The sequence below is a fragment of the Ochotona princeps genome, chromosome 14, assembly GCF_030435755.1.
Source record: "Ochotona princeps isolate mOchPri1 chromosome 14, mOchPri1.hap1, whole genome shotgun sequence".
Taxonomy (NCBI): domain Eukaryota; kingdom Metazoa; phylum Chordata; class Mammalia; order Lagomorpha; family Ochotonidae; genus Ochotona; species Ochotona princeps.
Window position 1 is genome coordinate 1,607,789 of NC_080845.1, and position 24,407 is coordinate 1,632,195.

At 62.8% G+C, this 24,407-nt stretch overlaps 2 protein-coding genes across 2 annotated transcripts; both read right to left on the reverse strand.

Annotated features, from left to right (window-relative positions):
- Positions 1-126: 126 nt before the first annotated feature.
- On the reverse strand, positions 127-5,779 carry CEL (carboxyl ester lipase). Its single transcript, XM_004593669.2, has 11 exons — positions 5,579-5,779; positions 3,983-4,133; positions 3,759-3,881; positions 3,445-3,642; positions 2,866-2,996; positions 2,672-2,779; positions 2,433-2,550; positions 1,321-1,507; positions 987-1,190; positions 539-736; positions 127-427 (listed from the first exon to the last, which is right to left on the reverse strand). The coding sequence occupies exons 1-11, from the start codon at positions 5,645-5,647 to the stop codon at positions 127-129; spliced, it is 1,788 nt and encodes a 595-aa protein (XP_004593726.2). The 5' UTR covers positions 5,648-5,779.
- A 6,065-nt stretch (positions 5,780-11,844) lies between these two features.
- Positions 11,845-23,908, reverse strand: GTF3C5 (general transcription factor IIIC subunit 5). The gene is made up of 11 exons (XM_058672807.1): positions 23,773-23,908; positions 21,440-21,644; positions 20,443-20,641; positions 17,264-17,459; positions 16,147-16,251; positions 14,468-14,582; positions 14,005-14,085; positions 13,674-13,768; positions 12,981-13,063; positions 12,632-12,774; positions 11,845-12,055 (listed from the first exon to the last, which is right to left on the reverse strand). The coding sequence occupies exons 1-11, from the start codon at positions 23,902-23,904 to the stop codon at positions 11,898-11,900; spliced, it is 1,512 nt and encodes a 503-aa protein (XP_058528790.1). The 5' UTR covers positions 23,905-23,908; the 3' UTR covers positions 11,845-11,897.
- Positions 23,909-24,407: the final 499 nt, after the last annotated feature.

Genomic DNA, 24,407 nt, shown 5'->3' on the forward strand with positions numbered 1-24,407 from the left:
AGCTCGATAATGATCCAGACAACAGACCGGGAGCGGCAGGCTTTATTTTGGAAGAGCTCAGGAGGGGAGGAGGCGGGTGCGTGGGGTGCCACCCTGTGGCTCTTGGGTGCTGAGGCTCCTGACACACTAGAAGCCAATGGCCACGGGAACCTGAGCATCCATGGAGTCGTTCACAGAGGTGTCAGCAGGAGGCGTGAAGCTGGCCTCTGGGTCATCGGTGGGCGGCACCAGCACCAAGCCCGGGTCGTTTCCAATCACCGTGGGCAGCTCCAGGTAGGTGGTGGTCCAGAACTTCAGGAAGCTGGGTCTCAGGTACTGCCCCCTGGAGTCTTTGGACGTCTGCTTGTTGATCTCCAGGTAGTTGCCGTTCTCCAAGGTGTAGGGCTCCCAGTAGGCAGGCACTTCTGATGTGCCTGTGTTGGGGTCCCTACGGGACAAGGCAAAGCTGAGCTGTGTCACCAGGGCCTCACCCCTGCCTGCAGGGCATCAGAAGGATCTCCAGGCACCATTCCAGACGCCCCACAGCAGAGCACCTTACCCGGTCCTGGCGAAGTTGGTCCAGTAAGCAATCAGGCTCTTGGAGACCGTCCTGTCTTGAGCCCGGTAGCCCAGGGGAGTGGCAAAGGGCTTCCCAAAGACGTACTGGAGGTCGTCAGCATGGTCGGCCCCCATCCAGCTGGGGTAGACTGGCATCCGCGAGGGGTGGGAGAACAGGTACCAGTAGGTCTGGCCGGTCCTGAGGCGGGGAGAGGAGCCCACCCAGGTCAGCAGGCCCTGGAGGGAGGCCGCTGGAGGGGCAGGCAGAGCAGAGCCAGGGGAAAGCCGAGGTTGTCACCCCTGGCGAGGCGCACACGACCTCCTCCCGGAGCTCTGTACACGCTTTGCGTCCCTTTCCAGATGTGTGCCTGTTCCCTTTCTTGCTCAGCCGGCATAAAGAGGCCAGAAGGAAGCGCACCCTGACCGCGCCCTGCGCCAAGGAGCCTCACCTGGCGTGGCTTCGGTGCTGGGCCAGGGCTACCTCCGTGGGGATCAGGAACAGGATGTCCGTCTCTATGTCCACCACGGTCCTCTTCTTGTTCTCCTGGCTGGAGTCCTGGGCCCAGGACTCGGTGTAGGCGTTGTACACGGCCTCGGCCCCCGCAGTCCCCTTGGTGACAGTGAAGCCTCTGACCAGCTTGTAGAAATCCTCGCTGGGGGGGGGGACCAAGCAGGCACTGGACCCCACTGTGGTGCCAACAGGAGGGCATCGGCACACCCCCTCCCCTCACTGTGCCATCTGCGTCCAGGCCAGTGTGTGCTGCCCTTTCCCCAGCCACTTACTCTGACATGTCCTTGCTGGACTTGTTAATGACTGGTACGTCAACGGAGGCAAAGAGGTGGCCATCCATGTCATTGGTGCCCGCAAGGTAGTCGATGTCGGCGGCGTTCTCGAACAGGTTGATGGGGTCATCGGGGAGGAAGTCCCCGTCGATGACGGGCATGAAACCCAGGTAGAACAACACGGGGTCTGTGGGCGGTCCAAGGCTCAGCGGGCTCCCCACACTCCGCCTCCTCACGGCCAGCTGTGGTCAGAGCCCTCCTGCCTGCCCTGATCCCAGCCTGGGCACCGTGGGCGTCGGGGCAGGGCAACTGAACGCCATGCGGGTGGAGTGGCGTCCCTGGCTCCACCCTCTCTCCCGAACATCATCAGAAATGTCTCCAGGGGTCACTGCTTGTGACACCAGCGTCCCACAACGGAGTGCTGCGTCCCATCCCGGCAGCTCGGCTTCCCAGCACAAGAGCGACACGGGATGGCCCAATACTTAGGTCCCTGTCAGCACCCATATAGGCGATCTGGAAGGACTCCCAAGCTGCCGGCTTCAGCCTGGCCCGGCCCCATGGGTGCAGCCATTTGGACGTGGTCTTGTACATGGAAGCGCTCTCTCTCTCTCTCCCACCCCAGCCAGAAACCATGCAAAGTCTGGACTAGCCCCTACAGCACCCGAAAACTGGTTTCCGGGCAGGGGACAGCCGGCTCCCCCTGGGTCCTGTGAGGCTGCCACACACAGCTGTTTGGCTCCGACCAACTCGCATCCTAATTCACAGCGGGTTAAGGTGTGAGTGATCAGGCTTCGCTCTGTCGGGGACAGAGTCCAGCCCACCGGGCTAATGAAGCTGCCTGGCTAAGGGGTCCCCGGTGGGCTTGGCTGGTGGGGGTCAAAGGTGAGTGCTCAGCTCTGGGCTGTGAAGTCTCCCTGCATGTGCAGTTGGCCACCCTGGGACAGGGGAGGGCAAATGTCCCTGTTAGAGATGGGACAGCTGTGACCCCTGAAGGAGAGCAAGAAGGAAGGTCCCCACCCTGGGAACAGGGTGTGTGGCTGTGAGCTGCCTGGGGCGCCAGCCTCAGTCCAGAGTACCGTGCCCCCACATCGCACCCCTGGCCGCCCACTCACACTCTGTGCCCCCCAGGGGCAGATTGTAGGCCAGTGTCAGCGCCCGGGGGTCAGTGATCTTCAAGCAGCCAGCCATTTTTGCTGTGTCGTCCAGGGGACAGCCCACCTTTTCCGCAATCTGGGGATAGAAGCCAGGTGGACATGTGGAATTGAGGATGGGGAGTGATTTGGGGTTCGAGGCGTGGAGACCGAGCTCCCTGCCCACCCACCCCACCCCCACGCATTGCCCCTCTGCTGACCTTCTTGGCCCAGAAGAGAGGGTTCTTCTGGATGGCCCAGGGGCTCAGCGCCACCCCGCTCTGGCTGATGGCACGCCGGATGAGGCCCTTGTTGTAGGGGGTCAGGGTCTGCGACACACAGAGGTCAGTCACCCAGGCTGCACCTGGGGCTCAGCAGCAGCCCCGCCCTCCCCCACCCCAAGGGGTCTCCAGACCTGCAGAGAGACACTAGCACCCCCAGCTGATTCCCCAAAGAGGGTAATGTTGTCGGGGTCTCCCCCAAAGGCTGCAATGTTCCTCTTCACCCAGGCGATGGCCATGTGCTGGTCCCGAAGGCCGTAGTTACCTGGTGGCGGGGGGGGGGCAGAGGTAAGCAAGGGACCTTCCTCCTAAACCTTTCGCCAGGTCTGGGAGTGCTGCAGTGAGAGACCTAGGGCCTGGCACCAGCAGGTGCCATTCAGTGCTGGTGGGATGCGTGTCTAGACCTTACAGAGCCCAGGATGGCACCAGGTGTGTCCTAGGAGGCTGGGCAGGACAGGGTGCCAGGGAGGGGTGGGGACTAGCACAGCATGGCCAAGCCCTGCCTGGCTTCCCCTGGCTGCTGTGTGTCTGTACCAGGGTTGCAGCACCTTGCTCTGTGCCCTGTGTCTCCCCCGGTGGCTGCCTGTCCACCTGTCCACCCGTCCACCCGTCCACCCGTCCACCCGTCCACCCATCCACCCGTCCACCCGTCTGTCTGCAGCCTCCTCTCCGACCGCCCGGCAACCCCGGCCGGGCTCGGGCTCCCAGCGCACCTGGCAGGTTGGCGTCCCCGGTGCTGAGGAAGCCGAGGGGGCCGACGCGGTAGTTGAAGGTGACCACGATGACGTTGCCGCGCGTGGCAATCTCCTCGCCGTCATACAGGTAGTTGCTGAAGAAGTTGGCGCCCTGGCCAGAGCCCATGAGGTAGGCACCGCCATAGATCCAGATCATTACGGGCAGGTTGCTGGAGACTGTGGTGGGGACAGGGGGCACAGCCAGCTGAGCACTGGCACCCTCGTGAGCCACAGACTTCTCCCGGGCAGGGGCCCAGCCAGGCGTCCCCTCACAGCCCTGCCTGGGCTCTGACCTGCCTTCCTGCCCTGGGGGACCCAGATGTTGAGGTAGAGACAGTCCTCCTCCCCAAAGGTGCTGGTCTGGGTCAAGGTGGCCTGCAGGCAGCGCTTGTGGTAGTCAGTGGCCTTCAGGGTCCCTGCGGGCAGCCACAGGGGTTGCTGTGAGGACGCACCCTGGACACCACACCCACCACAGGGCCCGCCCGGCACACATCCTCTCACCACCTCCTCCCCTCACCTTGCCAGCCCGGGTGTCGCTGGGGGTCCTCCAGAGTTGAGGCGGTGGCAAAGGGGATACCCTTGAAGATGTCAACGGAGTCCCCACCCAGCAGGCTGAGCCTCTTGTTGACGCCCTCCACGAAACCACCTTCTGTGTACACGGCCCCCAGCTGGCAGAAGGCAGGGGGCTCAGCCAGGCCAGCCTGAGCCCAGGGTCGAGCCCATAGGTGAGCCTGCTTTGCGGGGGTGCATCAAAGCCTGGGGAAGGCCCTGCCACCTGCCCCACATGGCCTGTCCCCTCCCCAGGGTTGTAAAAGCAGCTGTTCCCTCTTGGGACTCTTCTAAGGCATGGGGTGGTCCTGGGTTCTGGATATGACTGGCCAGCTATGACAGGGAGCCTCGGTCTTCCCATCTGCAAGGTGGGCCACTACAGTGTTGCCAGCAGTTGGGAGGCATGGCTGGCATGGCTCTTGCTCATTGTGCAAATCCAAGGCAGACAAAGGGTCCGGTTCCCTCACCTCCTGCCAGCCCAAGGGGCCTACCTGGCCTGAGACCCCAGCCCAGAGAACAGCCAAGATGGAAGGAAGGCTCTTACATCTGCACATGGTGCCTGGAGGCTGGCACAGGTGCATCTGCCAGCCTGGCTCACACCCGCATCAGCCTCCAAGTGGGAAAGGCAGCACGCACCCACACCCTCTGCCCCAGCCCCGCCAGGGTCCCAGAGGTCTGAGGACAGGACAGTGGGGGCTGGGCTGAAGCTGGTAGCAGGAGGAAAACCCTTCCAAGTCCAAGCAGGGGGCAGCCTGGCGCCGTGGGAGGGCCTGGGAAGTCGCTTCTCAGAGGTCTCTGTGTGGTGGACATCAGCCCCGGGACTTCCCACTGAGGGGGTCGGTGGCTCCGGAAGGGGGTGCTGGCACCCGCAGCAGCCGTTGGCAGGAAACTGGGTCCTTCCAGCTGTGCTGGAGCTCTCAAGGAAGTGACAGGAGGGGTGCACAGAGCGGGGCCATGGGGGGCTGGGACAGCAGGGTGAAGGGTGGAGAGGCAGCAGGGTTGAGTGGGAAGGGCAGGAGTTAGAGACGCGTGTCCCCTGGGGAGGGACAGGAAGTGGAGGTGGCAAGGTGCGGAAAGTGGGGAGGTGCAGATCCCTGGTTTGGACAAGGCCGGGTTTCAGGTCCTTGCTTGTGGTTGCTCTGTGATGTTGTGATGTTGGGCATGTGGCCAGCAGGCCCCGTGAGCCCCTGCTGTGAGGTGACATCAGCAGGGCGTGGGAGGAGGCCAGGACCCACGAGGGTGGTACATTGAAATTTCAGCTTGGAAGGTGCATTTCCTTTTTTTTTTTTTTTCTTCTGGTTTAAATTGTTCCAGATGCCGTGTGGGACGTACTCATACCAACACCCACTGCGGTCTGTCTGAAGTCCCGTGGAGTTGGCCTCCTCTGCTTACCCAGCGATCTTGGTCATCAGCAGAGAGACCCCTTCAGAAAGGCCATGCATGGGAACAGAAACCCCAGGCCTGGGTCTCGGTTCCCAGCCTGCTCTGCTCTGGGCCCTGGCTTCACTCACACTGTCGGCTGGGAGGAGAGCGCAAAGGGGCGCCCTGTGAGGCTGTCACTTACCGTCACCGCTGCCTGCGCCGCTGTCAAGCAGCAGGCCAGGCCCCACACGATCAGCTCCAGGCGTCCCATGGTGTGCGTCCGCCTCTGGGTGGCTCTCCCAGGGGGGCCCAGGTACTTATGGAGCAAGAGTCAAGGTCACGGGTGCAGACACGGTGCAGCTTTCCCAAGGCCAGCTGCTGCTGGGCATCTGGGTAGGTGCCTGCCCCCCTGGGAATGGGAGCAGGTGGGGCACACAGGCCAGGGCCAGGGCTTGGCTGTGTGCCGGCTGCCGCAGGCTGAGGCTCCACTCACAAGGGCGAGGAGGTGCGCTCTGTCTCCAGGCTCTGACTGGCCCCCTGGTTCAGCCAGGGAGGAGAGCCCCATGGGGAGGTGCAGGGGTTGAGTGTTGGCTTCTGGGTCACAGAGGCTGTGAGCTACTGGGCACCTGGCAGGGCTGAGCTTGCATTGAGGAAGGAGGGCACAAGTCCACACCAGCGTGGAGCCACGAGGCCTGAGCCAGATGGGAAGACAGGAGAGGGGAAGAGATTGTTGAGCCCATGGGATGCTCATTTCTGCCAACACGAACCAGCAAAGGAAAAGACCACCTTACCCAGGAAGTCCAACCTTGACACTGAGTGGGCAACAGAGGCTGCAGGCGGAGCTGCCCCTTCTCTGTCCAGGGGCCTGTGCCTTCAACACAGTCCCCAGCCCACTAAGTCGCCTTCGGGCTGCTGCCTGGGCTCCTATCACACAGACCCTGCAGGTCTGTCTGCTTGATGCCCTCACTACTGAATGGGTGGACAGTGGCGGGGAGGAGTTGGGTCCAGGGCAGGGGGACAGGAGCCAAGGGTCCTAGGAGTGAAAGGTCTTGGCCTCTGTCAAGGAAGTTCAATTCTGCGAATTTCCCACAGTGTTGTCTGCCTCAGGGTCACCTGCGTGGCTCAGCCAAAGGGGATGGGAGGCGGGGGAGGGCATGGGGCCGGGAAAGGGGAAGAGGTCCACATGCTGAAACTCACAAGTACCTTTCAAAGACTTGTTTACTGGGGAGCCAGATTCATGACCCACCTGTGCTGCTTCATGCTTCAGCCGCTCTATTACCCTTCCAGCTCTCTGCCGCTGTAAATCTGCCTTTCCGATGAAAATAAATCTTTCCAAAAAAAAAAAAAAAAAAAAAAAAGGAGGGGGACGGTGGGGACTGGAGAGACCCAGATCACCTGGCCCGCACCCTTGGGTTCTCCTCAGTGGGTAAGATGGAGCAGCTGACCCAGACCCACATGGAGCACATGGCAGTCCATTGAGGCCTGCAGAGGACAGCTGGTAGCCTGCCAGGAGGAGGGCAGGGCAAATTGGACAACGACCCCAGCCAATGTCTGGGCAAATGGAGACTCTAAGGCCAACTGTGACAGCCAATGGACACTGTGCTCCCTCATGCTTGGGTGGGGGAGATTGGCACCTGGGCAAGACCCGGGTTGATATCGGGCGGCCGTTCCCCATCCCGGGATTGGGGCAGTTGGAAGGGTGGGTATGGCTTCTTCCCTTGTCCCACCCACCCAATCCATGCCCCAGAAACAAGAAAGAAGAAATAGAATATTTGGGAACAATAATCACACACATTTTTCCCTAACCCTTGATCCTTCCCACCCTAATCAACTATGTAAACATCATCTAAAATTAAAAAGTAAATAAAAAACTAAAAAAAAAACCCAGTATACCAGAAAGCTAGAATAAAAAAAAAATTATTTGAAATACTTTACAGAGAGAGACAGATCTTCCGCAATGAGCTAGAGCTGAGCTGCTCTGAAGCCAGGAGCCAGGAGCCTCCTCTGGGTCTCCTTCATGGGTAGTGGGGCCTAAGGTTTGGTCCTCCACTGCTTTCTCAGGGCATAAGCAGACAGCTGGATTGCAAGCAAAGTCACTGGGACTGTAACTGGTGCCAACGGGGGACGCTGGCACTGCAGGCAGAGGGTGAGCCTGAAATGCCACTGCCCTGGCCCCTCGGGCTGCTTTAGGGTCACAGCCACACAAAATGCAAGATGCTGATATTTCACAATCCCCAGACCCCAGAGCCCCCACAGCCTCGACCTCCGTGAGAATGAGAGGGACCTTAATGACAACCCTGATGCCCAGAGCCCAGCGTTCACCTGAGGGTCTCTCCATGGTCTGCATGGGGGCACCTGATGCCAACAGCACACAGACCCCTCCATACAGTCAGAATCCCCGAGGTGCCGCTCATCCCAGATCCTTCAACTCGTCCCAGTTTTGTTCTTTCTTCCCCGGAAGTTGGAGAGGCAGAGTTGTGCAGTACACAGTTCGGCCTGACCCACAGCTCCCACTCAGCCCTGGGCTCCCTTCCGCCTGTTCTTGCCAGGCCTCCCAGCCCAGGGTTCTCCAGTATGGAGCCATTCTCCTTTGTGTGGGCACACAGCGTGCTTACCCACTCTCCGATGCCTTTCTGGTTTCAGCATCCTGAGTTTCCGTGTGCCAAAGCCACTGGTCCCCAGGTCAGCACTCCTGAATCCCCATGTGCTCAAGCCACTGGTCCCCGTGTGCCCAAGCCACCGGTCCCCGGGTCAGCACTCAGGAGTCCCCGTGTGCCCAAGCCACCGGTCCCCGGGTCAGCACTCAGGAGTCCCCATGTGCCCAAGCCACCGGTCCCCGGGTCAGCACTCAGGAGTCCCCGTGTGCCCAAGCCACTGTTCCCCGGGTCAGCACTCAGGAGTCCCCGTGTGCCCAAGCCACTGTTCCCCGGGTCAGCACTCAGGAGTCCCTGGGTCAGCACTCAGGAGTGATACCATGAGCCGAGAGATAAATGTGCCTTATTTGCTTTGAAGATTGCCAGGGGCTGGCACCATGGCACAGCACGCCCACTGTCCACCTTCGGCAGTGGCATCCCAAGGCAGCGCCAGTTCCAATCCCAGCTGTTCCACTTGCGATCCAGCTCTCTGTGAATGGACTGGGGATGGCCGAAGTCCTTGGGACCCTGCTCAACTGGCTCCTGGCTTCAGATGAGCCCAGCTCCAGCTAATGCAGCCATTTGGGGTATGAACTAGTGGAAAAGATTTGTCTCCTCTCTCTGACTCATTCAAGTAAAATAAATAAATCTTTAAAAATTGCCGAGGGGGCCCGGTGGCGTGGCCTAGCGGCTAAAGTCCTCGCCTTGAAAGCCCCGGGATCCCATATGGGCGCCGGTTCTAATTCCAGCAGCTCCACTTCCCATCCAGCTCCCTGCTTGTGGCCTGGGAAAGCAGTCGAGGACGGCCCAATGCACTGGGACCCTGCACCCGCATGGGAGACCCGGAAGAGGTTCCTGGTTCCCGGCTTCAGATCGGCGCGCACCGGCCCGTTGCGGCTCACTTGGGGAGTGAAACATCGGATGGAAGATCTTCCTCTCTGTCTCTCCTCCTCTCTGTATGTCCGGCTTTCCAATAATAATAAAATCTTTAAAAAAAAAAAATTGCCAAGTGATCTCTAGATGTGGCTGCACCACCTGCCACTCTGCCCCCGTCCTGGTCAGCACCTGGTACTGTTGGGTTCCTGAATTTTGGTCACCCTGACAGGTGCACACTGTCCATGTTATAGCTTGATGTCAGGATATTCCTATGTGGGTTTTGGTACCTGCCCATCTATTCTGTAAGATTTATTTAAGAGAGAAGAGAGGGAGTAGTGAATCCATCTTCCATATGGCGATAACAGCCAAGGCTGGACCAGGTTCAAGGCAGGAGACTGAAACTCCACCCTAGTCTCCCATGTGGGTTTAAGGTCCCAAGCACCTGGGCCTTCCTCTGCTGCCTTCGCAAGCGCATTAGCAGGGAGCTGGATGGGAAGCAGAGGAGCTGGGGCTCCAGCTGGTCCTCGGATTGAAGACTGGGTGAGCAGAGACTGACTGACTCCCAGGTGGAGACCCGTGGGGCAGTGCTGGCAGCTGTCTGGCATCTGGTGGGCGCCGGGCTGATGCGGGAAGTAGAAGGGGCCATGAGGTATTTGAAGAGTGGCCCAAGAATCAGAGACTGTGAGTGTTAGGTACCGTGAGGCTGGACTAGGGAGGAGCATTTAGCCTGGTAGCAAAGATTCCAGCTAAGGGGGCAGTGCTGTGGTATTGTGGGACCAGCAGCCTACGTGGGTGACAGCTGCAGGGCCAGTGGCTCCACTTCTGATCCAGCTTCCTGCTCGTGGAAAGCAGCAGAGGATGGCTCAAGTGTTTGGGTCTCTGTACCCACATGGGGGACCCAGAGCGGGCTGCTGGTTCCTGGCCTTGGACTGGCCTAGCTTCAGCCACTGCAGCTGTTCGGATCTCCCTCTGCCCTCTCAGCCTTTCAAACAAACAGATGTTAACACCCAGCCAAGACACTGGCACCCCACATTAGAACGCTGAGGTTTGAGGCCCAGCTCTGGGCCCTCACTAGAGCAGGCCTGGGAGGGGGTGGGGAGGGCCCCAGGGCCTGGGGCTCAGTGCCCACACGGGAGGCCCAGCCGCGGTGGACACTCGGGGAGACAGTCAGTGGATGGGAGCGGTTCTATGCTGCTTACCACCACCACGAGGCATGTAGACACTTTTTTCGGTATTTTCCTGTACCTTTCTGGAGAACCAGCTGAGAGGACTTGGAGAAAAGCAGATTTCCCTGCTGGCAGGGTGGGGGGCGCCCTACCCTTGACGGAAGCCCGTCCAGGGGCCCTAGCCCACGGCCTGCCCTGCGCAGTGAGAACTTGGAACCTGTCCGTGCTGGTCAGCTTTTTGTCATCCTAACAGAACACCTGAGGAGGAACAGGTCACATGCTCATAGCCTCAGACGGGGCGACCCCAGAGCTCTGGCATCTGAGGGCGCTGGGTGGCAACGGGTCTATGGGGTGGGGGAGGGGCCACACAGAGAGCCAAAGAGCGCCCTCCTCCTCCTCCTCGTGGTCTCTTCCCATGAAATCATCAAGGTTCGGTCACAGGGCCTCGCCCAGGCAGCTCTGTAACCCAATGGCCTCCCAGATGTCCCACCTTCCCTTGCGCACACGCACACACACACGCACAGCCCGATTTCTCAGGAATGCCCCGGGTGGTACCAATGTTAACGACGGCACCGCAGCTGTTACAGCCTTGAGGAGCCGGAGACAGTCACGGCTGAAATTCATTTTAATTCCAGCAAAACACACACAGAAGACACAAACATGGCACGTCTGGCCTAACACTGGCAGCGACGGGGGCTGGTGGGGACCACTGGGCTTGTCACGACTGCCCGGTGCTGCCCAGGACGTGGGCTGCTCCCTGAGACCAGCTCTGGTGCTGAGAGGATTCCCGCAACTTGATGAAAAGTGGGGAGACCCTGCGAGGCCTGGGACGTAACCCTGCCCTGGGCTCTGGCTGAGAACAGCGTGGGGTCACACAAGGACTGGAATGGTCCCTGGGAGAAGGGAGAGCCCAGAACTGCACCCTCTCTGGGGCTCAGCACAGTGGCAGCTCAGTGGAGATGTGCCAGGGGAACAGCCTGCCAGGGCCAGGCAAGCGGGAGGTGGCAGGCGGCCCAGGCCCCAGCTGCCTTCCAGCCAAGCCGCGTCTTCCCACCGGGCTGAGCTCCCACAGCAGCGGGCAGGGAGGGGTCACAGGGGCCAGGGTGGCTGGCTTGTGTCCCACTACAAGCAGGTCCCCAGGAATACCCGCTCCAAGTACCACAGACCCTGGAATCCCAGGCACAGGGCAGGACTGGCCCTGTAGCACTGGGGGGACATGGGTGACTGGGGTCAGAGGACGGCCCTCCTGTGACTCAAGCCCAACAGGAAGTGGCGCTGCCATAGCTCTCCGTGGCAGGGGGCTTGGCAGGGATGGGTATGCTGCAGCCAAGAGAACAGTGGGCATGTTGGCCATCAACTTGCAGAACCCACACACCCTGGGAAGCGAGGGCAGACAGAGCTGCCCCCAGCACCCCTCCACTGTCAGCAGGCCACTGAACAAAGGGACAGATGAGGCTCTGCACGCAGCACAGATGGCTCAGGGGCAGTCATGGCAGGCTGTGACCACGGGTGAGCCAGGCTCCTCAGGCTGTCTCTGCCTGCAGCCTCAGCTGATCTCAGGTTACCACAGCCAGCTCAGCCTGCTCAGTGGGGCCAGGGATGCCCCCAGCCGCCCAGGGCCAGACAGTCACGCACAGCAGCGGCCCACGGCGAGGCCCAACTGCACCCTTCGCTGGGCCCGTCTGGCTGCTGCAGGCACCATGGCGCTGTGGCCCGGCCAGCTCTGGGTGGGACCTGCCATCGGCCGGGTCCTGGGCCCGTCTGGCTGCTGCAGGCACCATGGCGCTGTGGCCCGGCCAGCCCTGGGTGGGACCTGCCATCGGCCGGGTCCTGGCTTGGGGGCCTCTCACACGTAGTCCAAAATCTCCATCTCCATCTCATTCTCGCTGCCATCTGATGCCTTGAAGTCCTCCTCCTCCTCCTCGTCGTCCTCATCCTCCTCCCCGGACTCGTCGCTCAGCTGCTCCTTGCCGCTGTCGGCCTTGGCCGGACTGGAGAAGAGGGCTAGGCGAGAAAGGCACAGGCCGCAGGTGTGGGCCAGAGTGGGCGTTGGGAGGGCTGGAGCCGGCTGGAGCCTGAGGCCGTCATGGAGGCGGGGGCGGCCAGCAACCCAACTCTCACCAGAACCACAGAGGATACTGAGGCAGGCAGGTGGGAAAGCCACTTCTGGGAAGAGCTGTGGGGCCACCCGGGGTGGGACCGCTGCCCCCAGAGCCAGACAGGAATCCCCTCAGCGGGGCCACATGCTGCCTCCCAGCTCACACAGAGCCAGGCTCTGGCAGGCTCGGGGCAGCAAGCCGTAGCCCTGATCACAGAGGTGGCCAGCCACTGCCCCCGACCCGGGTGTCCCCCTGCGGGTGCCCTGTCTGGGGAGCCTGGCCTCGGCGTGTGTGGTGCTCACCAAGCCTCCCCTGCGGGTGCCCTGTCTGGGGAGCCTGGCCCCGGCGCGTGTGGCGCTCACCGGGCCTCCCCTGCGGGTGCCCTGTCTGGGGAGCCTGGCCCCGGCGCGTGTGGCGCTCACCGGGCCTCCCCTGCGGGTGCCCTGTCTGGGAGCCTGGCCCCGGCGCGTGTGGCGCTCACCAGGCCTCCGTGAGCGGATCGTGTGCCAGATCATGAGCGACATGCTGTCCCGCAGGTCATCGCTCGTCTTGGGGAGGCACCACCCGTCGCGCTCCGTGCACAGCTGCTCCTCGCCGTCATTACGGTGGATGATCCTCTGCAGCCTGGATCGGGGGACTGAGTGGAGGGCATGGACGGGGCCCGGCAGGGCTCCGGCACAGGGGAGGCAGCAGCACCCAGCTGGCCGCCGCACCAATGACGTGGTGGAGACTGCCAGGCTGGGCCTTGACCCGCCTGCCCCAGCAGGCACGGCCCACTCCCCCTCCTCCCAGCTTTGCACTGGCCTGTCCCTTGGGCCCCGCATACGTACTCTTCCACATTCAGGTCACACAGCTGGTAGAACATCTGGCGATAGGGCGGCAGGGCCCCCTCCCGGAAGATGTAGACAGAATCCTGGGGGAGGAGCGGTTGGTGGGTCAGGAAGCTGAGTCCCAGCTGGGGTGGGGTGGCAAGACTACACAGGGATGTTTCCAAGGAAACATTCCAAGGAATGTTTCCAGTGACCTAGGTTGGGGAAGACCTGAGGAGGCAGGGAACATGGCAAGGTGCCTGGGCCCTGGGCTTCCCTGCAGTGTGGCCTGTGCCAACTGGGCGACCTCTGCCCTCACCTGCTGCCTTGGCAAGGAGTGCCTGTCTGCTCTCCTCCCTACCCGGCACCCATCTTAATAGGGAACCTTCCTCATGCCCACGCCAGCTGTTCTCACTCTGTGCCACCCTCACCTGCTGAGGGAGCTGTGAAATTTCCAGCTGCCACTGAATGTTGGCAGCAAGGGGGATGGGAGACTGAGGGCTACTGGTCACTTCATAGCTGCGGCCAGCCACAGCTGCAGCTCGGAGCGGGCCTCGGCTTCGTCCCAGGTCCAATTCCCCTGGGCCGCGGCCTGGGGTCACAGGCCCCCATAGTTGCCATCAGATCGTCCTGCCCAGTGTGGTGCTGGGGGTGGACAGACTGCACCCCAAGCCCTCTTGGCCCTGCCCGTCTTTGCAGCTCAGGAGCACCCACCTTGAGCTTGTACTTGGAGGAGGACTTTTGCGGCTCGGCTGTGCCCGCAGGGTTCGAGTCCTGCTTCAGATCCTGCCTGGTGACAAGCTGGCTGGCTGCGCGGGGACAACGACAGTGCTCTGGCAACCACAGCAGGCAGGCCTGGAGCAACCCTGGCAGTGACCCCTGGCCCACAGCGCGGGCCCAGGACGCTCACCTGGGCAGTGCCCCCTGGCCCGCGGCACAGGCCCAGGATGCTCACCTGGGCAGTGCCCCCCGGCCCGTGGCACAGGCCCAGGACGCTCATCTGGGCAGTAACCCTCAGCCCGCGGCACAGGTCCGGGATGCTCACCTGTCTTCTTGACAGTGATGGGCAGGCTGTAGTTGTAGGCGCTGCGCTTGGCCTTGACAGGCATGTCCCCAGGGGCGTAACCTGCAGTCAAAGGTGGCACAGGGCCAGCTACTGAGAAAGGTTCCCCCCAGCTGCTGTACTGCAGGAGGGTCACCAGCAGGCCCAGCCCCGGCCCAGGCTGGGGGCCGAGGCCATGAGCAGGCCCAGCCCCGGCCCAGGCTGGGGGCCGAGGCCATGAGCAGGCTGCTGCACTCCTGTGTGATGCTCAGCCACCCAGGCAGGCGCTGGGGCCCTCCTGCTTCTACGCTGCTCTGGGTCCAACGGTCTCATCTGGGAGGGCTTCTGGAACCACTCCATGTGAACACATTCTTATTATAAAAGGCAACGCCAGACACAGAAACACGGAGAGGGAGAGGGAAAAGCAAAGAGCGCACGCGCGAGCAGAATTGCCAGCAGGGTTTACCGTATTTCATTCCACAGCGGATTCGGAAGTCAAGGACTTGGTAGATCTTGGCTTCCGGGTGCTTGCGGGGGTCGTACCCGAAGCGGATCCACAGGCTCCTCCAGGGGCCTGTTATCTGAGACATGGGCAGGCATGTGAGGAGGGGCCGCGGGCAGGCTCCGGCTCCCGGGAAGAGCCATCAGGCCATCCACAGGCCACGACGGCAGGAGCTCCTGCAGGTTGCGTGCAGCTCAGCTGAGGTCACGCTCAGGGAGCCATCCTGTGAGAGCCGGCACTGCAGCAGCGCTCAGCATGCTCCCAGCTCAGGGAACAGGCGTGCTCTGGCCCCACTGGGTGTTTGTGGCGGGCTCAGACCTACAGAGCTGGAGCTGAGGGTCTGGGGACAGGCACCTGCTGCGGGCCTGGCAGGAGGACGTCACAGTGGCTCCCCAATGGCTCCAGGTGGGGACTCTGAGCAAACTGTCCCTCAGGGAACCCCAAGCACGACAACCCCATCTCAGCCCATGAACCCCACTGGACACGAGTGGAGGAACTATGCTGGTGATGCTGTGGCCACACAGGCTGGGCCTGGGTAAGCAGGACCCCAGGGAGGAACCAGGGACGTGAGGCGCACATGGCCTGCCCAGCTGCTCGGTGAGCTCAGCCCTCCCACACCCCGGTCATCCAAACGTGCCATGGGGGGGCTGCAGTGGGAGCCCCTGCTCTCGCTGGGCTCACAGACGCCAGGCCGGCCCACACCCACCGTGCAGCAGGCCGGCCCACACTCACCACGCAGCAGGCCGGTCCACACTCACCACGCAGCAGGCCCGTACCCACCATACAGCAGGCCGGCCCACACTCACCACGCAGCAGGCCCGTACCCACCATACAGCAGGCCGGCCCACACTCACCACGCAGCAGGCCAGCCCACACCCACCTCGCAGCAGGCCAGCCCACACCCACCGTGCAGCAGGCCGGCCCACACCCACCGTGCAGCAGGCCAGCCCACACCCACCTCGCAGCAGGCCGGCCCACACTCACCACGCAGCAGGCCCGCACCCACCATACAGTAGGCCGGCCCACACTCACCACGCAGCAGGCCAGCTCACACCCACCGTGCAGCAGGTCAGCCCACACCCACCTCGCAGCAGGCCGGCCCACACTCACCACGCAGCAGGCCGGCCCACACCCACCGTGCAGCAGGCCAGCCCACACCCAACTCGCAGCAGGCCGGCCCACACTCACCACGCAGCAGGCCGGCCCACACCCACCGTGCAGCAGGCCGGCCCACACTCACCGTGCAGCAGGCCCGCACCCACCATACAGCAGGCCGGCCCACACTCACCACGCAGCAGGCTGGCCAGCACTCACCATGCAGCAGGCCCGCACCCACCACGCAGCAGGCCCGCACCCACCGTACAGCAGGCCGGCCAGCACTCACCATGCAGCAGGCCCACACCCACCACGCAGCAGGCCAGCCCACACTCACCATGCAGCAGGCCCGCACCCACCGTACAGCAGGCCAGCCTACACTCACCACGCAGCAGGCTGGCCAGCACTCACCATGCAGCAGGCCCGCACCCACCTCGCAGCAGGCCCGCACCCACCGTACAGCAGGCCGGCCAGCACTCACCATGCAGCAGGCCCACACTCACCATGCAGGCCGGCCAGCACTCACCATGCAGCAGGCCCACACTCACCATGTAGTAAGCTACCAAGGGGAGCAGGATCTTGAGCTTGTCAGGGTGGATGCTGATGTTGGCCTTGACGGCGTTCCGGGACCAGATGGGACGGATCTCAAACAGCTGGGGAGGGTCAAGGGCAGGGCTTAGTGCAGCAGCTGCTTCCAGTCCTCGGAGCACGGTCGGGCCCCAGCACCCATTAGCACCCCTCCTTCCCTTACGCGGGCCTGCAGGCCCAGCACAGGTCGGGGGTAGCTACGAGACTGACTGGCGGTCCTGACATGATCCTGGGGGCCGGGGCTGAGCTCTCCCACAGCTCACAGGGTGCAGGGCAGCCGGCTGACACAGAACGTGCCAGAGTTTTGGAACCTCCAGGGAGCCTGAGTGGGGACACCACGTGGGCAGGAGGGGAAGTCGCTGGCCCAGTGGCCACAGCGAGGAGGCCCAGGCAGTAGGGGCCCTGCAGGCTCTGCTGGGATCTGGACTGTGTCCAGAGACAGGGAGGACAGCCACACAGGCTGAGAAACGCCCTCCCTGCTCCAGCTCAGGGAACGGCCTGTACTGCACCCCCAACAGTACAAGCCAGGGTTGAGCCGGCCTGGGTCAGCAGAGGGCCCCGACAGACAGGGCTCCCGCTGTGGCCTTCACCACACCCACAGGTGCCCCAGTGCCAACAGGGACAGTGGTGCGGGGACCTAGGAGCTGCAAGTCTGAGTCACCCTCCCACAACCCACCTCTCCTAAACGCTAACAAGTACTGCCCTTCCAGCCTTGGGCTCGCAGCTCTGACATGTGATACCTGGTGGGAAGAATCCCTGAAGGCTGGGCCTGGCACGATAGCCTAGTACCTAAAGTCCTCGCCTTGCATGCACTGGCATCCTATAATGGTACCAGTTCATATCCCAGCTGCTCCACTTCCCATCCAGCTCCCTGCTTCTGGCCTGGGAAAGCAATGGAGGACAGCCCAAAGCCTTGGGACCCTGCACCTGCGTGGGAGACCCAAGAGGCTCCTGGCTGTGGCAGGCAGCACTGGGCAGCACTGGGCAGCACTGGGCAGCGGTGGGCAGCCCCGAGGCAGCGGGCAGCACTGGGCAGTGGGCAGCCCTGAGGTGGCGGGCAGCACTGGGCTGGCTCACCTTCCGCAGCTCCTCCTCGGTCTTCTGGTCCACGGGGTTGCCACACACCTTCCCCCACGTCTGCACCGCGGCCTCCAGTGGCTGCATGGGTACTTCGCTGTCCTCAAAGTTGACAAAGATGGCATTGTGGGGACGCCGGGCTCTGCTCAAGCCAATGAGGTTCTCGCCTGAGATGGGGGGGTTGTTGTAGCCTTCCCTAAGGAACACAGCATTGTGGGGTGCTACTGAGGGCAGGCCCAGCGGGCAGCAGCGAGGGCAGGGAGCCGATGGAGCACAAAGTGGGAGGGCCTGTCCCAGGGATGCCAATGGGGGAGGAGGGACCCCGACGGCGAGGCGGCTTGGGGCAGCTCCAAGGCTGTCACAAGTGGATTCGGGAGGCACTGATAGGCTTCTGCCGCGGGACCCTCAACCCAGGCATCTGGGTGTTCTGTGGCGCGAGGAGGACTCCGCCCAGGGTGCCTGGCTGCTCCATGGCCCAGGAAGACCCTGCCCAGCCATGCCACGAGGGCATGGCAATCAAAGATGAAGCTCCCCTGGACCTGACCAGGCTGCCTGGCACAGGAGTGAGGCCCTGGGGCGGGTGGGGGGGGGCGCAGGTCCAGCACCACCAGTGGACCCAAAGGTTATTGCTGCAAGTGGGTGGAAAATCTGCCTTCTTGGGTTGCTGTGGACTTAAAACTGCCCTAGAAACAAAGTCCTGATCAAAGCATATACACAAAGCAGGGTTCTAGAACATTCTGTGTGCCAGTCCCCCCACCCAGCGGCTCCTCTGCGTCACCAGCTGTGTCACACCGAAGTGTCTTCAAAACATTTTATTTATTTATTTATTTGAAAGGCAGAATTACAGAAAGAGGGAGAAGAGGCAGAGAGGAAGATCTTCTGTCTGCTGGCTCATTCCTCAAATGGCTGCAATGGCCAGAGCGGGGCCAGGCTGAAGCCAGGAGCCAGAAGCTTCACCCACATCCGCCACGTGGGGCAGGGCCAAGCACCTGAGTCCTCCACGGCTCTCCCAGGTGCCTCGGCAGGCAGCTCGACAGGAAGTGGAGCAGCCGGGACTTGGAACATGTGCGCTTGCAGGTGGCAACTTAACCAGCCACGTCACAGTGCTGACCCCTCAAGTGTACTTAGAGTGGGCCCTGGAGCCCCTGTGGCCACACTGGGGTGCCCGTTCCCACTTGTGCGTGACTGTAACTTGTTTCCTTAGCTACACATTGACAAAGAAGGCAGGGAGGCTCCCAGCAGGGATGCAGCCCCCGGGGCATCACGCCTGTGCCCTTGGGGTGTGTGCCAAGGCGGAATGAGTCATGCTTGGCAAGGCTGGCATGCCCTACCAGGTGCAGGTTCCAGCCTCAGCTGCTCGGCTTTCTACCCAGCTCCCTGCTAAGGCGCCTGGGAGGTGGCAGGGGACGGCCCGAGTGCTTGCACCCTTGCTGCGCAGGTGGGACACTCAGATGAGGCTCCTGGCTGCTGGCTCCAGCTGGTCCAGCTCTGCTGCTGTGACCACCCGGGACCACTGGGCAGTGACTAGAGCATGAGGGGTCTCTCCTTCCCTCCCTCTCGCTCTCTCTTCCTGTGTGTCATTCTGCCTTTTCAATAAATAAATCCTAAAACCAAGACTGCCCCAACTAAGTACCACACTGTCCTGTTTTCTGGGGGCTCCATGTACCCCAAGAGGGAAAGCTGGACACCAGGCTCAGAGAGCAACAGCAGGGGGCAGCCAGCGGCCTGTGCCCAGCACTGTGGAGGAAGAGCCTGCTCTGCCATGGTGGCCCTGGGCCTGGCCAATGACTGGCAGGGGTCTTGTGCTGCCCCGCCGTCAGCAGGACCTCCCTAGGGGGCTGCTGAGCATGCCCGGGCCCCACCAGGCCAGCATCACCACTTCCCCTCTGTCCACCCGACCTAAGACACACCACCTTGCAGGACGCAGGGGCCCCAAAGGGCAGCCGCCAGACCCTGTGTGCTCGGGGCGGCTGGCAGAGCAGCAAAGCAAACAGCACCCCTGGGAAAGAGCACAGACGCCTCCCACGTGCTGGGCAAGCGATAACACCCGGAGGAACGGGCTCTGGGGGCCAAAGGGCGCCGCTCCTCCCCGTCCACCTGCCAGCTCCGGGCGGAGCCAGAGTGCCACGGCCTGTGGGGTGCTCTGTCACAAAAGGAGCAAATGGCGTGGGTGTGGGGAGAAGGTTCCAGAACCAACCACATAAGCACAAGAGGGATTAGACCCACCCACTGGCAGAGCTTGCCCGGCAGGACACAAGCATCCTGCCACGTCACCCCATGCAGTGAGGGGACCAGACAGCCTGTCTTCCTCTTAACAGTGTGAATTACGTCCTCAAGCAGGAGGACAGTGGGGTGCTGTGGCCCCCAAGATGTCTCTGAACATAGTGGGACTGTAGGCTTAGGAAGCGCTGCCAAGCCTGCCCCACGAGCCTGGGGCTTCCTGTCCAGCCCAGCTCCCAGGTGCTGGTCCACACACCCCGGGTCCCAGGGAGCACCTGAACATGATGGCCACTCTGTGAGAACTGTCCAGAGACAAGGTGAAGGTCTCTTCCTCCTGTTCTCCAGGGGCAGCTGCTCTGGGGCTCAACATTCCAGACTCTTCCAGGCTTCTAACACCACGCCATAGCTCACACCTGCTGCCAGGCTGTCCCGGTGTCTGCCTTTCCCATACACACCACACCCTGGACACGTGCCCACCAACAGGCGCCCCGCCACCTGCGGCCCTTTGCCCAGACACCCTCTGGCTCCCCCAGCTCCTGTCTCCTCACTCACACAGCTGCCAATGCCTGCCAAGCGCCCCCCCACAGGCTGGCCACGAGAGGCCGAGGGCCACCTTCAAGGCTTTCAGTCTGCTTGCGTGCAGTTTGAACAAGCAAGGACCATGCGACAACACTCAAGCCCGAGCAGCCGGGCTGAGCTTTGGCAGGTGAACGTGACAGAGTTGGCAGAGACGGCCGAGGACTACGAGGGGTGGTCGTGATCTCTGTCGGGGTGGGGACGGAGCAGCCAAGCGGGGCGGGGGAGCGTGGAACCCAGCTGGCTTCTGCCGGACTGTGTCAGGCCCTCCAGGGGCCTCCCGGCCTTGCACCAAAAGGACGTGTACTTTTCTGATCTCATCCAGCAGTCACGCTGGGTGGGCGCTGAGGGCATCCCATGCCCGAGGCAGCCTGGGCCCTTACCGGTGCTGCGTCTCCGGCCGGTAGAAGTAGTCCACGGGGGTGTCGAGGCGCGAGAAGATGGGCGGGGGGATGTAGAGCGGCAGGTCCTGGTGGAAGAAGCCCTCCTTCTCGGGCTTCAGCAGGAGCAGCTTGTCATACATGGACCTGTGCCCACCGCCCGCCTCCGTGTGCACGGCCAGGTACTGGAAGTCGGACATTCCTGGGGAGAGACAGCAGCGGTGGCAGCCCCAGGACCCGTACCCCTGTAAGGAGCACCCTTCATGGCGCCCCCTCACTGCCACAAAAATCAGGCTGGGATGGGACGAGGGACAGGCTGGTTGGCGTGAAGGGGCAGGGACGAGGGACAGGCCGGCCGGCGTGCAGGGGCAGGGACGAGGGACAGGCCGGCCGGCGTGCAGGGGCAGGGACGAGGGACAGGCCGGCCGGTGTGCAGGGGCAGGGATGAGGGACAGGCCGGCCGGTGTGCAGGGGCAGGGATGAGGGACAGGCTGGCCAGTGTGCAGGGCCCCAGCCGGTTAAGCTGCCCACCAGGATGGTGGCATCCCATCTGAGCACTGGCCCCTGTCCCGACTGCTCCACTTCCACTCCAGCTCCCTGCTGATGTGCCCGGGAAGGCAGTGGAGGAGGGGCCAAGTGCATAGGCCCTTCTGGGTGGAGTGCTAGACTCCTGGCTTCAGCCTGGCCCAGCCCTGGTTAATGCAGGGAGCGAACCAGTGAATGGAAGATCTTTTCCTTTTGGTTGCCCAGCCTTTCAAATAAATTAATCTTAAGAAAAAAAAAAACCTTAAACTCCACAGGAGTGTGAACTGCCAGTCTATGCACATGGGGGGGGGTCTCAGCAGGACCCAGGAGACTTGGCACAGAACCCAGGGAGACATGCCAGCCACGAGCCTGCCGTGCTCAGGGCACTGCTGAGCGGCCACGTGTCCTGCCCCTCAGGCCAGCGTGCAAGGTGCAGGGCGGCTCCCACAGGGTGCCCGAGGACTGCAGGACGCACCCTGGAACTTGTAGACAATGGGCACGATGCCCACAACCTCCATGTGCAGCGTGACCTCGGGCAGGGCCCCTGGCCGCCGTCGCGTCTTCTTCCGGATGCGCAGCAGCAGGTTGGTGGTGCTGAGGCGGTTGGCACACACCGGGTGGCAGTATGGGTCCTTGGGCCGGAAGTGGAGCTCCAGCCTCTTGGTGGGGTCTGCGTAGATCTGGGGGTTGGGGGCCCGAGGGCGAGAGGGCAAAGTCAGGCAGCCGACCAGGAAGGGCTGGTGGGCGCCAGGGTGCCCTTTTCGCCCCACACCAGCCTCGGGCACACCTGTGGGCTCCGGGTAACCCACTACAGGATGACCCCAGGGTCATTCCATCTTGTGTCTCCGAGCCCAGAGATGAAATCACCACTCCACTCTCCCCATGGCCTGCGGCCCGCCGAGCCAGGCTCCCACCTCCACGGGAGGGGCATCGGGCCCAGTGCCCGCTTTAGGGGTGACCCATCAGCATCCCATATGGGCCCCAGTTCCAGTCCTGGCTGCTCAGTTTCCGATCCAGCTCCCTGCCAAGGCACCTGCAGAGCAGCAGCAATGACCCAAATTCCTGAGCGCCCACACTCACACGGGAGACTCGGATGCAGTGCCAGCCCCCAGAGTTGGCATGACCCACCCCTGGGTGTTGTGGCCATCTGGACAGTGAACCAGCAGAAGGGTCTCTCGGGTCCAATTTTCCTTTCTAAACACATAAAAAGATCTTAAACAGACAAGCGATGTCCGTGCAGCAGTGGGCGACGGGCTCAGCACAGAGCCACCATGAGTGTGGCTCCACGGGGAGAGCTCAGTTACGAGCGGGGCTCCCAGGCCGCTTGGGGAAGTCATGGGAGCATATTCCTGCTCTCTTTCAAATAAAGGAAAAACAAACAAAAACCCACCCTAGGCCTCACAGTCTGTGCCTGAGTCGCCGTCATCAAACCAATGCTGGCCTGCCCAGTGCGTGTGCAGAACACGGTGGCTGCATGCCCCGGGCAAGGATGCCTGCTCGCCTGTGGCTGCCAACAGCCACGCCAGCGCCTGGCCCTGCGTGGGCACTGCCAAGACAAAGCAGCATGAATGCACGCATGGTGCCAGGGTTTCGGTCAAGCAGCCAAGCCCCAAAAGAGAAGCCTGGACGCTCTCCTGCCATGTGGTTCGCTAAGGTGTGCAGGGTCTGCCGGCCCGCAATGTCAAACTGCAGGACACGGTGGGCGAGGGCTGGCCCTTGGCCCAGCACACCTGCGCTCTGGCCCCACCCAGGCAGCGGCGGTGCCACTCCAAGCTCCGTGAATCCGCAGCAGGTTGGCGGTTCTGCGTGCCCAGAAGGGCTCTGCACGCCCTGCTAGAGCTGGACACAAAACGGCAGACAGACCCTCTTTCTGGAACTCTGCTTTTCAAGTTAATAAATAAATCTTCCACAACAACAACAACAAAGCCAGGCATTGCCACTGATGTCATCAGAAGTGGTAGAAGCAAGAGCGGTCCGCATAAACAGGATGGAACATCACTGGAGGCCCAACTTGGCAGCGTGGGCAGGTGGACAGTAACTGCGCGGCCACATGCCCACTCACCCCCGAGGCTCCCCTCCGCGTGGTCACCTGCAGGACAGCTCCAGCCTGGGCAGGCTCCCGAGGAGGGGAGTGGGCACAGCAGCCGCCACCCAGTGCGCCCCAGAGCTGGCCACCTCCACCCCAAGCGCCCCCGCCCATGGTCTCCCACTAGGGGAAGACCCTGCACTCAGGCCTTGGAGGCCGAAGCTGAGGGTCAGCCATGAGAAGGGGTGGAAAACAGCCCCTCACCCTGCGCCAGGGACCCCCGTCAGCCCTTCACCCCGACCCTTGGGGTCTCCAGGACCCCCGTCAGCCCTTTGCCCTGACCTCGGGGTCTCCAGGACCCCCATCAGCCCTTTGTCCCGACCCTCGGGGTCTCCAGGACCCCCGTCAGCCCTTTGTCCCGACCCTCGGGGTCTCCAGGACCCCCGTCAGCCCTTTGTCCCGACCCTCGGGGTCTCCAGGGACCCCGGCCATGCCAAGGCCCGCCCCATGCTGCCAGGGAAGCCACGCCCCCGGCTCGGCCCCGCCCACAGACAGCCAGGGCAGCCACGCCCGCTCCCGCCCACCACGATCCGCCCCTCCCCCGTTGCCAAGGAGACCACGCCCCCGGCGCAGCCCCGCCCGCTGGCCGCCAGGGCCCGCCCCTCCTCCGTTGCCACGGAGACCACGCCCCGGCTCAGCCCCGCCCACCGGCCGCCAGGACCCGCTCCTCCCTCGTTGCCAAGGAGACCCTCTCCCCCCGCCCCGAGGGCCCGGCTCCTCACTCGGGAGACGCTCTCCTCGCCGCCCAGCGTCGCCAGCATGTTGCTCACGTCGCGCACCACGCCGGGATACTCCACGCACACCATGCGCCGCTCGCGCCGCAGCTCCAAGGAGACGGCCGCCCCGGCCGCCATGGCTGCCGTCCGCGCCTCCGGCAGCTTCCCGACGCCCGTCCCGGTGGTTCCGCGCAGACACCGTTCCGGGCCTCCCGCCAGCCAGCCAGGCACCCACGCAACCCTCGACTTTAGCCAATGAGGATCCGAGTTCGAGTCAAGCGGTTTCTTCTTTTAACCAATTAGAATCTCGGAGGAGCCCTGTCCCGCCCCCTCTTTCCATCGTTCAGCTTTTAGCCAATAAGGAGTCTGGATTTGGCAAGGGCCCCGCCATCTTCCGGGGAACCCACCCAATGACGATGAGGGGGCGGGCCCAAGGCAGGCTTCCGGTTCTCCTCTTTGTGAGGGAGGAAGGCGGAAGCGCGTTCCCGGCGAGTCGGATGTTTCTGAGCGTGACTGCGAGTCCTGAGCGATGAGCTCTGTGCTCTGTGCTTCTGGCTGGCCGAGTGCGCCGCGAAGGGGAGAGGGCAGAAGTACGCTCGGAGCAGCCGGCCGAGGGCTCCGGGACGCCGCCCGGGGACGGA

Excerpts from the sequence above, each read along its gene's own strand:
- CEL (XM_004593669.2), bottom strand. The coding sequence starts at position 5,647 with ATGGGACGCCTGGAGCTGATCGTGTGGGGCCTGGCCTGCTGCTTGACA. Across the intron at positions 4,134-5,578 it reads CGGCGCAGGCAGCGGTGACG|CTGGGGGCCGTGTACACAGA; the intron begins GTAAGTGACAGC and ends GCCTTCTGCCAG. Across the intron at positions 3,882-3,982 it reads GCGACACCCGGGCTGGCAAG|GGACCCTGAAGGCCACTGAC; the intron begins GTGAGGGGAGGA and ends GGCTGCCCGCAG.
- GTF3C5 (XM_058672807.1), bottom strand. The coding sequence starts at position 23,904 with ATGGCGGCCGGGGCGGCCGTCTCCTTGGAGCTGCGGCGCGAGCGGCGC. Across the intron at positions 13,769-14,004 it reads CATCACTGTCAAGAAGACAG|CCAGCCAGCTTGTCACCAGG; the intron begins GTGAGCATCCCG and ends GTCCCCGCGCAG. Across the intron at positions 12,775-12,980 it reads TGTGACCTGAATGTGGAAGA|GCTGCAGAGGATCATCCACC; the intron begins GTACGTATGCGG and ends CCCCCGATCCAG.